The following is a 13,969-nucleotide window of genomic DNA, read 5'->3' as shown; positions in this document are numbered from 1 at the left end:
CACATCACATTAAAATGGTTGTTTTATTTAAGACTTTCCACACCCATTTTGCTGCTGATAGAAAGCTACTACTTCATTTGTGTTCTCTTTCTCCTTTGTATGAAAATTAGAGGGAGAGGGAGAAGGGGAGGGAGAGAAGAGGGGAGGGAGAGAAGAGGGGAGGCAGAGAAGAGAGGAGGGAGAAAAAGAGAGAGCTGCCTAGATGAGGTAAAAGAAGAAAGGGAGGAATGGTCCATAAAAGAAGTAATTTGACCACTAGCAAGGTCCTGATAAAAGAAGAGAACTTTTTTTCTGGAGAAATAAATAGACAGACACAGAACAAGTTACAGAGTTTTAGGGGTTTTACACTCATGTTAGGTTACTTCAGATTAAGGGAGTCCTTAGATCCTCACCAGAAGTAGCCTTTGCAAAGTATAATTTCTCAGAAACCCTGCCTCTTTCTCAGTGTTATCATGATCTCCATAAAAATAAGGACTAGGCTATATGCTTCACCTGTTGCTGTAGATCCACTTAACGACAGCCACATTTATGAAAATGGATCTCCTGTCTAAAGCCATGGACCCATCAACCAACCACAATGCATCACGGGAATATGAACTAGCTAGCTGTCAGTCTTTCAAGTTACCCAAACTCTCCCTTGTATTCATATACAAAACATAAACAACAAGGCACTAACTGTTGGGAGCCGCGGCAGGTGCTGGCAAAGTCCGCCATCGCTAGGTGGCGCTGTCAGCCATAATTCTTCCTAGTAAACAAATAAACTGCGCATGTGCCATGGTAAAAGCCCGCCAAAGTTAAAGCCCATCCCACGGCGTTTGGCGCGCTACGAGTAAGTAGCCAATGAGAGGTGATTACACCGCTCTAGGGTATAAAACAGTGCCTTTCTCCGTCTTCTTCGTCTTCTACCACCATTTTGGTTTATGGGAATAAACGTGTTTCTACGGAAGGATTCTGGTGTGTGTGTGTGTGTGTGTATGTTTTTGCCGGCGAGACGACTACACGCGCGCACCACATTTGGTGCCGAAAAACCCGGGAGAATTTACCATCGCCGGCACGTTTTTAGAAGACCCTCCGCTTGCCATCCACGCGTGGAGTGAATCCAGAACCATAGAACGAGAGGATGTTCTCTGAGAGACAGGTTTTGACTTGATTTAATTCACTTCCCTCCCCAGTTGGCAGGAACCTTAGAGGCTCTCGCTATGGTGTTAGCAGCATTAGTTTTCTTCCCTTTGGTCCTCGTGGCCGCTCGGGGAGTGGTAAATGGATTACAGGTCCACATGTCAGAAACAGAGACAGGAAGGAAGCGCTGGGAAATTCAGAAAGGAAAAGAGAAAAGAAACGTATTTAAGAAATCAGGCCTCCCCGAGAACCAATTCACGGGGATGAGAGATGAGAGAAAAAACGCTCTTAGGAGAGACGGGAGAACAGGAAGCCTCAGAAAGAAACCTCTGTATCTGGTAAAGGAGCCAGGGTTTTTACAGCGTGATAGCTCTGAGTCGGAGGGGCTAACTTCCGAGTCAGAGGACTCAGATGAAGAGAGGGATGGGGAGGATAGATGCCAGCCAGCCGCTGGAGCTAGTGAGGGTCAATTGGAGGCTGTGTTTGCAAGAAGAGTGGTTTGGGGGAGACAGTCTAGGTGAATGAGGAATTGGCCCAGTGCCGATTTTGCTTAGGAGGTGACAGCAAAAACATAGGTCAAAAGAATTCTAAACAAACATTGCCTGCAGCCTAAAAGCCGCTTCAGGCGGGAAGAGCAGGGTTAAAAAGAATTAGAAAGCAGGGTATTGAAGTGTTAAATTAGCTGCCCGCTACATCTCCAATGAACGAGATGAAAAGTTACATTTTAAATATGAGAGAGAGAGAAAGAGTTTTAAAAAATACAGGTGCCCTCTCTCTGAGCTGTGTCAGCAAAAAGAATGAAAAGGCTATTTCAGAGTTCATCTAGAAGCAGAGAATTCGAGAGAGTCCTGAAATTCTCTGTAGTTCTTAGAGTCCTTCTTTGTTGCTTGTCCTTGGCGCGCCAATGTCCACGTGTTTGTGTTTGCCTTTTGTTTCGTTGTCTAAATGTTCTGTGTTTGTTACGTGTTCAAAAAGAAAGATCGTTAAAACTGCTTGATCCAACCTTTGGGAGCTAAAAAAGGTCTCTTCAGGAATTGAGGTTGACATAAGCTGCTTTTAAAAGAGACCAGCAGCATTTTGGGTTTTATAAGGAAGCTAAGAGTCGTTTTGTCCTAGAAAAACCTCTGTGACAAGGTGCTTTTCTCTTGAAATTACAGCTAGAAAGACAAGAAATTTTGTTTGACCTAAAAATAAGATATGTAGCCACTTCGTTGTTGTTTATGATTGGTTTTGAAAGTATAAAAATGTTCTACATGTCTTGGTTATAGACTATTGGCTTAAATTATTGGGTGTGATTAGAAATTTACAACTTTGGTAACGAAAAGTGACGTAAAACCAACTCAGTGTTAGAGTCATTCAGAAACCAGGTGTATAAAGAATAAGGTTTTAAAACAGTATCTCTTCAATGAGATTGAAAGCTGCGTCATGCACTCACATGTGAAAATTAGCAGCAAAACTTTGTAACATAGGGATAGTCTACTTGGTGTTGATTTTAGAGAAAATAGATTGTTTAAATTGGTTCTGCTTTTGCTTCTCAAAATTAATGGTTACATTCTAATGTTACAAAAGATATTTAAAAATTTAGTTAAACTGCCAGTATTCCATTGGCTACAGTTGGCAGTTGTAATCTTGAGTTTAAAAATTTTTTTTGATTCGCCCATGTTATAGAAAGGGGGACAGCAGGTAGAGTTAAATAAAAATATTTATAACAAGTTGTGATACAATGCTGGCCTGCTAGAGATTTAGAACATTTACATTTAAATTAAGACACGCAGACTGAGATCTTAACATGCTTGTAAGACAAGGTCAGTGTGATATTAATCAGGTTGAACTGCCCACACAGCCCTCAGACCATACAAGCAAAGACAGACTTAGATACTTGTCTTTGCAATGAAATTGCACCCTCATACAATCAGGGTCTGGCCATAACTGCACAGAGCCATAGAGATGGGGAGTGTTTTAAATGTGCAAATTTAGATAGTTTTTAAAGTGACTGTCCCAGGAACAGAGGCTTAAACAACAGTCAGGTGTCCAAGGTTACCTGACAAACCTGTCCTTGGTACAAGAAAGATAATCCTTGGGCCAGGCCTCAGGATATAGGCCAAGATTAAACATTTACATTTAAATTAAGACTGTAACAGAGTAGATGAGACAGGAGCTTGGATTTCAGACGGCTATTTAACAATTATTAGAGGACGAGATTGCCTTCAGCTTGGCTTTATCTGATACTTAACTCAGCTAAAAAGAGTTGGTTATTCAATTAATCAAAAAACACTAGAGCCGGGCGGTGGTGGCGCACGCCTTTAATCCCAGCACTTGGGAGGCAGAGGCAGGCGGATTTCTGAGTTCAAGAGTTCGAGGCCAGCCTGGTCTACAGAGTGAGTTCCAAGACAGCCAGGGCTACACAGAGAAAGTTCAAATTTAAGATTTATAAGACTAATGGGGCACTACAGCCTGACTTGCCTACTCCAGCTGCAATTCAAGTAAATGCATATAAAATTATTATAGATTTAAAAGATTGTTCTATACAGTTCCTTTACCTCCTGGTAAAGGTGAGAGGTTTACATTAAGTGAAATTGCTTGTGATTTTTGAGAGCCCATGAAGCCATTCATTAAAAAAGCTTGCCTCAAAGAATGATTAATGGCCTTAAAAAATTTGTTGTTGCTTTAATACAAAGGTTAAAGCGTTTAAATCTCTCAGTATATATTATTCGTTGTATATTTTATTGGCTGATCTCTCTAAAGGAGTTTTTCTACAAGCCCTTGCTCCAGTACAATGAGCTTTAAGATTTTAGAGTACTTGTTGCTCCAGAAAAGTGATTCTCAAAAGTTGTTAACAGATATTAATTGGCTAAAACCTCATTTTCAGCTTACCATAGAAGAACGTAAACCTCTGTTAGATATTCTCAAGGGAAATACAAGTCCTAATTCCCCTTGACAATTAACTGATGAGGGACAGATAAACACTTTTACCCTCAATATTTTAAACCTGGACAGTCAGGGCCATTCCGCTGCTGACCGTCACTGTTTAGAGCCTGAGAGGCCGAAAGAGATGGTGAAATGAAAAGACATCTTGACCGGACAATGAAAAGGTCCAGATTCTATTTTAATAAAAGCCAGGGGAGCGGTCTGTGTGTTTCCACAGGAAGAAGACAATCTGTTTTGGCTACCAGAGCGGCTGAGGAGGCGACTCGCGATACTGGAAGGTGACACCCAGACAGACCCTCCAGGCTCTGATGATAGCCCTTGTACTGATCCAAGGGATACAGGTTCCTAGTATTTTTGTTTATTTTATCAAATTCCACCTTTAAGAATTGTACCAATAAAACCTGCTGGATGTCCCAGTGTTGGAATTCTAAAGATTCACTCGCACTATGGTTGCCAGAGTCACGCAATGGGTTCCCATCCCCGTGGAGACTCCTTCCACTTTGTCATTATTTAGACAAAAAAGAGATTTGGTATAACTGCAGCCATAGTGACGACGATATTAATTAGTGCCGTTACCGCCACTGCCACTGAGATTCCTATGTCAACTTCTGTTCAGGTGGGCACTACCCCCAATTGTCAGCCACGGTGGCAGAGACTGTTAACCTTCAAAACCTCTGCCAGTACCCAACTAAAAGGCGGGCTAATGATCCTTAATCAACGCCTTGATTTAGTGAGAGAGAGATTGGATATCCTCTTTCAATTAGCCCAATTGAGATGTGAGAGAAAACTGGGTACACTTTACATCACCAGTGTACAGTATAAAAACTTTGCTCGTGTAACTAATCTGTCCAGAGAATTGTTTCAGTATCTTACAGGACATTGGTCAGAAAACTTCAGTGAGACACTCAGAAAATTGAGAGCAGCTGTGGTGAACATCAACTCGACGTGCGTGGATCTGTCCCTGACTGAGGGACTGTCCTCCTGGAATTCTTCAGCTTTCTTCCTTTCCTTTCCTTTTCTTCCCTTTTTTAAGTGGGTGGGAGTAGGCCTGTTTGGTATGCCCTATGTTGCGGACTAGTATTCATCTTTTGGTTGGTTGCAAACTCAGAGCTCAACAAAATCTTGACAAGGCTATTTTTGCACAGGCGCTTCCAAAGTACTAGGGGCTTCCCCTGCAGTGTGGTTATCACTGCCTCAATTATAGCAGTCTCCCCCTCACGAGTGGTGGTGCTAAATGTTAGGCCATCAGCGTTGCACCCCAGAAGATTTGCCCATTACACTGGGTCAGTGAGGAGTCTTGGCCTGACTGATCCTTGTCTGTGTAGCTGTGGTACCTGAATTTTGAGACAAACAGCCCTTGCACCCCTAGGAGATGACTCCATTGCACAGGGATGGGTGTTTGCATCTCTTTCTGTTCCTCTTAGCCCTTGAACCCAGAGGACTTGTTTCCATTGCACCTGGTAGGGTAAGGGAGACTGTCTTAAACTGTTGGTTCTTGAACGCTTATTCCCCCAAGATGGAATTCGCTCGATCGGCCTTGGGTTTGAGTCATAACCGGTACCACACTAGACAGGCCAAGAACAGCCAGTTAAATAACTCCATCCTTTTGTCTCCAGGCCGGCTGCCAATTGGTCCCAACAACGGGAATAAGCTGATCCCATATGCCAGAGGTACACCACGAATGGTGATTTTACCCAGTGACAGGCATCACGAGTGACCACTACCTGGGGCGCACATTCTGAGAATGCCAGGTGTGGGTGCGTGACCCTCGTAGCCTAGCCAGAGAGCTCACCATTCTTTGGTGCTGGCTGTGGAGAAATGTCAGTCAGCCTAGACACGGGACATTGGCCAGTGCCTGTTTAACAAATCAAAAAAGAAATAGCCAGTAGACAGATTCCTCAGCCACTGCACCCTAGGGCTTCTGGTATAGGCACCCTGTAAAGCCTCAAACATTTGAGTACCACCCTCTGTTTTTTAAAACAAAAAAGGGGCAGATGTTGGGAGCCGCGGCAGGTGCTGGCAAAGTCCGCCATCGCTAGGTGGCGCTGTCAGCCATAATTCTTCCTAGTAAACAAATAAACTGCGCATGTGCCATGGTAAAAGCCCGCCAAAGTTAAAGCCCATCCCACGGCGTTTGGCGCGCTATGAGTAAGCAGCCAATGAGAGGTGATTACACCGCTCTAGGGTATAAAACAGTGCCTTTCTCCGTCTTCTTCGTCTTCTACCACCATTTTGGTTTATGGGAATAAACGTGTTTCTACGGAAGGATTCTGGTGTGTGTGTGTGTGTGTGTGTGTGTGTATGTTTTTGCCGGCGAGACGACTACACGCGCGCACCACAACTAACAGTGACTGAAGTGCTTTCTTGCACAGCAGTACGCGTTGAGTCATTTAGTAGACGCTAAGAGTCTTGCATCCACTCAACACTATAGGAAGTGCTTTAATGTTATTGCTGCTCAATCGTTGTATTATTTGAGCAACATTAGTCAGCACTTATAAATCAAAATCATCTTCCATGAAGTGCTAATGAATTCTGAACTTTGTATTCCTCATCATGGAATAGAGTAAATAAAAGATATCATAATCTGTCCAGGGCTTCATAATATTGCAAAAAAAAAAAAGACAGGAATAAAAGCATCTTCTTAAGATCTATAGTTAAAAGTGTTTGCCATATAAACATCATTATCTGATTGCAATCCTAGAACCCCACTTAAAAGTGGAAGGGAAGAATGCAGTCCACAGAGTTGTCCTATGACATTTACATAGCATTGTGCTGTGCATTAGATGCCATGTCCAAACACACACACACATATATGTATATAATATGTAATATATCTATAGATATAGAGATAGAGATAGAGATAGAGATAGATAGATAGATAGATAGATAGATAGATAGATAGATAGATAGATAGATGAAATTTCACATAAATACCATTTTCTTCATTTTGGGGTCTACATGTTCTGCAGTATGTTGTAGAAACCAGAGAATGAAGCTGAATATCTTCCTGCCAAAATGTACTTCTTTCCAGAACTTCAGAATATAATCCTGTCTGGAAACAGGGTAGCTGCAAGTGTAATTTGTTATGAAAAATGTATACTCTGTATAGTTGGATAGAACCTCAATCATGAACACTTGGAATCTGTATCAGATGAGAAGAGATGGAGAGAGACACACAACTGGAGAAAGTCCATGTGAATGTAACAGATTTCTGGCAATACCAGCAGCCAAGAGAAAGGCATGAGATAGCATCCCTAATGAAGCCCAGAGAGAAGGTTGTGCTGTTGACACCTTGAGTTCAGACTTCTGGCCTCCATAACCATAAAAGAGTACTGAACACTAAGTCTACAGTTCTTTGTTATGCTAGCCACACACAATTGCAATAATATGCCCAATCACCATTTCTTTTCAAATGTGTGGGATTGAACCCACAGCCTTGAACAAGTGCTCTACTACTGAGCTGCATCTCAAGCCTGTGACATCTTAGGATACAGAATAACACACACAGGCCTTGTGCTCTCTACATAGTTGAGAATGGCCATGATACTATGATCCCCCTTTCTTCATTTCCCCAATGCTGGGAAGGTAACATCACAGAGCCTGACTACCTAGCCTCCATTATACAGCACTGTAAAAAAAACCTCACTACTCAGGTGAAGTCTTCGGCCAAATAGAGGACTTCATGTCCTAAATAACTAAAGCCAATAAAGTATGAATGTAGGATCATAGGAGATTTGTATGCTATGTGTAGATAATCAGGTTTCCATATGAAATTCACCCCTCTCCGGGCATCCTCAGTATTTAAATGTTTAGTTCTAACATTGATGTTTCCTAATCTAGGTATTTTTAAACACTGTTATAAGTTGTTGGCTTCAAGGAGAATTTTCTGAGTCTCAGAGGCTCTCATAGAAAGATGTAGAGTGCTCCCTGAAACACTGATCTACAATGAAAAAGCAGAGTTGGGCAGGAGAAAAGTAGGCTCCCGCTTTAAATGCAACAGAGGCCCCAGATGATACACCAGAGAGCTTGAAAGCTCAACAGGCCTTTTATAGTTCTCCTATCAGGGGCGAAAGGGCTAGGCCTTTGCCCTCAAACTACACCTCCTATTGAATATGCCTACCCTAGAAGAGCCAGGAGTTTGGGGAAAGCAACTAAAAGTTTCCTTCCAGTAGAGATAATACATGGAGACAGACACAGTTATAAGCATGTAGAGGAAATGAGTGGCTGAATGTATAATGAGACCTAACACATGGACTGCAGCATCAACCTAGTACAAGAATGGAAGCCTATCTGCCTAATCATCATCTGTTATGAGAATGTGGCCATGAGAGTTTCCGCACCTGGATCAGATTGCCTTATTCTGGGAAAGAATCCATTAGGTGCTCTCAAATCATGTACACCATGACAGGTCTGCGAGGTCTCAGCTCTGGTTTCTCTGACATTCCCTCTCCCACCCACATTCTTTCCACTTGAACATCCTCCAACAGGTCTCAAAAACCTTCATCTTTACAGTGGCTTCTGATCAACATTTGGACCACAGTGATTTTGCTTTATTGGCTACTTGGGCATATAGGATAATCATTTAACTGCTATTTAGAAATTTTGGCTCTTTTCATTCATTTATTTATTCATTCATCATACATTTGAACACTAACTCAATACTAGACTAAGCACTGAGTATTTAAAAAGTTTAAGAGATTGTAAAAGTTCTTAGCCTAATGATAAACAGCTGAATTTCACTTAGGAAAAAAACAGTGTCGTAGATTACTGTTCTCTGGCCTATGACCATCTTAAGTAGAGCAGCTGTCATGGACCACAGGGACCCTCCCAAGGTCAGGTTCATTGACAATCCTATGTAAAAGTAGGATGGAGGAAGGACTACTGAAAGGGGACTCAATAAAGTGCAACAGCCATGAAGTTGTTATATATCTTTGGGTATAGATTTTTAGTAGTACAAATGTTTGGGACTGCCTATGTTCCTCTAAGTCATATCTCACACATGCTACTACAAGTAAGCAAGTAATAAGCTCTTTGTTTCACAGTGCTAAATTTGAGTCAAATTATCTTTTTGGTCTGTCGTTAGTGTATATATAAATGAAAAGCCCTTGTTCATATTTTCCAAGCAAATGTCATGCAATATATGTATTACGAGTATTACTATGACTTGAGTAATTTGGGGCTGTGAGAAAGACCTCAGTGGATTCTGGAAAGGGTGTATCACTCATAAACATGGAGGGTCCACAACATAAAGCAGTTAACTCATGGGAAGGAGATTAAACACTAGCTAGTCACTCTGTGAGTTCAGCTGAGTCACCCTTCTTCTACTCTTCATCTGAGTATGACCGTGTTTGATAAGTCCATGATGTGGCCAAGACGCATGTCTATGACCTGCTTGAGTGGGGAGTACTCATATCAACCTCCATAGCAATTAGCAACCCATGAAACTCAAATGTATGACTTTGTATGTACAAAACACATGATGTGTGTGAAACTCAGGTTATAAATACTTAATAAAAAGCACACATCCCTATCATTTAGACATCTCTAAAAAGCATGAATCCCCACTGGTTGTATCATTCCATTTTACCTTTCCCTCTTGGAAGCTTCAAAAGCTTTAGGCAAGTCCCCAACAGGTAATGTAATTCTCTCAATGGGTTGGACTTCCAGGTTAAACAAAAATTATGAATCTAACTATACAAATTGAGCAGAGATGGTATACCAAATAGATACAAGCAAGAGATTTCTTTAAAACTATCCAACTGTAAGACTGGAAAATAGAAGAGGAAAATATCATATAAATAATAATTATCTGAATGTAATGGTTAATGTTCTTTAATGTAGCTCCAGCAAAAATGTCACTGAGAGAAATGCTATTTCACTTCACTACTAACAAATCAGGTACTTAGTGTGCTGGGGGAGAAATGATTGGAACTGCTTTAAAGCCATGTTAACCAGAGAAACTGCAAAAATATTTATATTCTTATGAAGGAAGGAAGGAATGCCTCTCATGGGTATATTTAAGTACCTTCAATCTTTTGGATAAATGGTAATTTTAAACAAAAATGGAAAGATGACCTTAGAATAATAATCTCAAGATCCAACTGGGACTAAGCTTCCCAATGTAAAAAAAAATAATTATTTGCAATATTTTCAGGTTGGAAATTTCTATACTACACTATAGCTCATAGATTTTATGATATGCCTCAAACAAAAATCACCCAAACACCCAAATCTGAGCTGGCTTCTTTCCCATGAGGTAGGTTCACTCATATGTAAAATTACTTGCCAAGTCCTGCTGACTGTCTGTAATTCTGCTCAGTGACTCTGTGGTGTTTGTCAGGAGAGGAAAACAAAGGGAAGGAGAAAATCAATCCATTCACGGAGGTGTTTCATATAGAGCATGGGACTGGGAAAGCAAAATCAACTCTGGCCCAGTGAGGGCTTTCTCTAGCCAGTTCTCTCTCCATTCTTCCTTTAAGAGAGCTCATACAAAGGCAATGTGGAAAATTTCACAGGATAAACGTTGGGTTTGTGCCTAAAAGCCACCCCATTGGCTGAGTATCCTTTATCCTTTGTCATTGCTAACAGCCGTTATATATGTTACATGGAAAATTAAGATCTAGAAAGGACCTGACCTGGGAGCCATTTTCTTTTCAGATACCCAGAAAAGCCTTTGAGCATCCATTTGATCTGCTATATGTGTCATTAATAGTTATGTGACTAGATGACATTAGGATGAATTACTTCTTGGAGAGGCTAAGTCAATGAACGTCAACAAGCAAATAAATATGCAAAAAGTTGCATGGGGATGTCTTTGAATGACAGGGCCCTTTCCATTAAGACATATAACAAAGAGGAAAATTCTACATTTAAAAGGCCAGAGATTACAATATTACAGGCTTATTTCTCTTGATCCCATAAGTTTTTGACTGCCGGTGGACTGAATAAATTTCTGATAAAATAATCTCCAATCATACACGCATTTACAGAACTCATGTGTCATAAGGAGAGGAATCCTCAATAATGTCTTCATTTGATTGGGTAAGCATATAGGCATACAAGGTAAGGAGTTTCCAACATCTTGACAAGTAGAAGAGCAAGGTCCTTTGCTGCCTCTGAAAAGATCCCAAGTCTTTCTACTTTGCATCTATATTAACATGAGCAAATTGAATTAATTTAGTCTAATAACATTAAGTCAGTAACAAAATAATTCTTTGAAGCAACTGTGTAGATTAATTAACAGACAGAATTAGTGAGACAAAATGAATGGTTCAATAGCTCTGTGTCAAATTTTTCTTTGACCAGGTCAGGAAACAGGCAGAGCTCATCACATGCCAGTCCCTTAAAAACCCCTGTGATAGTTAACAGATTCCAGCAAATTCATGACAGATGCCAAGTGTTTCCTGGCTGTTCCAGGCATCTCAAAGCCAACACCCAATGAGGTTTAGTGCTCATGAGAACCAGGTAATGTTGGGGTTGAATGGAAGTCACCAAGGAGTAGTCTGTCAAATTGCCTAAGAAATGGAAAAGAGTCTATTACTCTGGCAGTGTCACAGAGTCTCTTATTTATGCTTCTCGATGGGAGAGGGGGAAGAACAGCCAGAGTTGCATGCTATAGCAGCTATCCAGCTGCTCATGCAGTTAATATAGCTGTAGAAAGGACATGATTTATACAGGACTGCTTTCCCTCAACACTAGCACACGTGTCCAAATCCCACTCATTCTGGTGGACTCATAGTGTGCACACACCTCATTATGCTCTGGTTACAGTGGGCAGCTGCTGGTTTACATTGGCACAGGAATCGCACAATGCCGCGCTGTTTTGATCATACCTATAGACCTATATCCCCTATAATATAAATGGGAACAGCTTGGTTACTGAAAACGATAGCAGATTTTCATGCATGTTACAGACCAAACTGGTACTTCACGTCAGAGAAAGGCTCCCTGATGCTTGCTAGTGAGGCTGGCTGATTGAGGCACTACATTGGAAAGCATGCACAGATTATTTCCAGTGTCAACAGACATGCTGCTGCAGGAGAGGATAATCATCGAACCAGTTTCTCACAGCAAAGGAGTGAGGCAAGACCTAGCTTGGAGCTTTTTTGCCCCTTGCAAGGAAGAAAGATAGATCTGTTATTGTTCCCCGTTTTTATATTCTGCTGCAGAGCAGGGAGCATGGCCCTTATAAATTCACATACCTGATAGGGGCCCTGGTTGCAGCCGCAGTAGCTGCTCTCCATGGTGTAGCTTCTAGAAACCCCCATCTCTCTCCACACCACGACTCGAGCAGTGGAAGCTCGTGATTTTTCTACCAGAAAGCTGCAGCTGTTCATGGTGAATGCTGGTGCTAGCTTGTCCAGGATTTTAGGAAGTGTCTGAAATGAAAAGAATAAAATCAAATCATGATAAAGTATAGGTGATTAGGAATAGTCATCATTAAAAAAAAAATGCTTCGTGACATTTATTAAATATCACCATGTATCAAACCACGTTTATGTTACTCTGAGTCCCTAATTTAAATGAATGGATATGAACATTATTTTTATGATTTTTGTAGATCAAAACAGTGATGCTTAGAAAACATAACAAAAAATAATTTAAAACCCACAATCGTGAGATGGTCAGAATGGGATTGAAAAGCCAACCTGGTCTAATCCAACACTGTGAATTTGGTCTCCCCATTTCTATGTCACTGTACCCCCACTTTCATGGATTGCTGAGTTGTGCCAGTTGGGAACTATACATGTCAGAGACCTGCAATTTCTAGTGATTCTATCCAGCTCCACGGACGATGTGGGAGAGCCAGTCACTGATGGTCCTAAGCAGATGCACATCTAACGTTCTCTCATTTCCTGTGAGTGTGTAATTGCCCAAGTGAACTCTCATCGTGTCCTCTGCCATAAATCTGAAGCTGGAACAATTATGAAAGTTCTAAAACTCTATCCTCTCAGTCTTCATATATCCCACCTTTTTTAGGGCTAAAAATGTTTTATTTATGACCATTTAATCTCCATTTAGAAGGCATGTATAATCTCCTACTACTCCATTGCCTGAGTGGGGTTCCAGCCAACCAGATCCACCTCCAAGGGAATGCTGTCCTGTAGTTGATAGGACACACAGTCCTTGGATAGACAGAAACACTAAACATTGACAGTCCCAGCCTTTAGCAGCATTCAAAGTACCACTCGCTTCAGTACTAACAGAATATGCACAAAATAGCACATGATGTAAAAACATGTACAGTGTACCACAAATAGGGAAAGTTCAGGCTTTTAGTCAATTTTTTAAAAAGATTTATTTATTTTATGTATGTGAGTACACCATTGCTATCTTCAAGACACACCAGAAGAAGGCATCAGATCCCATTACAGATGATTGTGAGCCACCATGTGGTTGCTAGGAATTGAACTCAGGACCTCTGGAAGTGCTCTTATCCTCTGAGCCATCTCTCCAACTTTTAGTCAAATTATACGGAAGAATTTGTAAGTTCTTCTGGTAGAAATGCAGTTTGGGTCATTTCTAGAACGTTCAGCAAATTCTCCTCTCTCTGGTGGTTTTTGTCCTTACATTTAATGTAATTTAATCATATAATTATCTCTAAAGGCATGTGTTTTATAAGTATATTACCATAATTAATTGTTTGCCTTATTATGATCTCTGAGTTCTTACATTGCTTCCAGACCTAGAGGTCATTCTTATTTGAGTTTCAGCAATTGTCCCCTAATTGGTTCGTTCACATCCACTCTAGCATGTTTCTCTGGGTGAGCTTTCACTATGTTTCTTTCTTCAAACTGCTCACAAAAATAATAATAATTAAAATTTTTAATTATCATGTGTGTGAGTTCTTTAATTTGCATTCCCTCTTTATTGTGGAAGTTCCATGGTGACAGGAATGGGTCTTAGAGGAAAATCCCTGTAC

General features: G+C 40.9%; 1 protein-coding gene across 1 annotated transcript in view; it reads right to left on the bottom strand.

Moving 5' to 3' along the window:
- Agbl1 (ATP/GTP binding protein like 1) overlaps nt 1-13,969 on the bottom strand; it is a 739,063-nt gene that overhangs the window by 319,086 nt on the left and 406,008 nt on the right. Inside the window, exon 21 of the mRNA XM_028781654.1 lies at nt 12,249-12,425. Within this exon, the coding sequence (XP_028637487.1) occupies nt 12,249-12,425 (177 nt within the window). The remainder of the gene's footprint in view (nt 1-12,248; nt 12,426-13,969) is intronic.

Source organism: Grammomys surdaster, unplaced genomic scaffold, assembly GCF_004785775.1.
Source record: "Grammomys surdaster isolate TR1022 unplaced genomic scaffold, NIH_TR_1.0 493, whole genome shotgun sequence".
Lineage (NCBI taxonomy): Eukaryota > Metazoa > Chordata > Mammalia > Rodentia > Muridae > Grammomys > Grammomys surdaster.
Note: the sequence above shows the minus strand (reverse complement) of the source record. Positions and strands in the feature narration are given on the sequence as shown.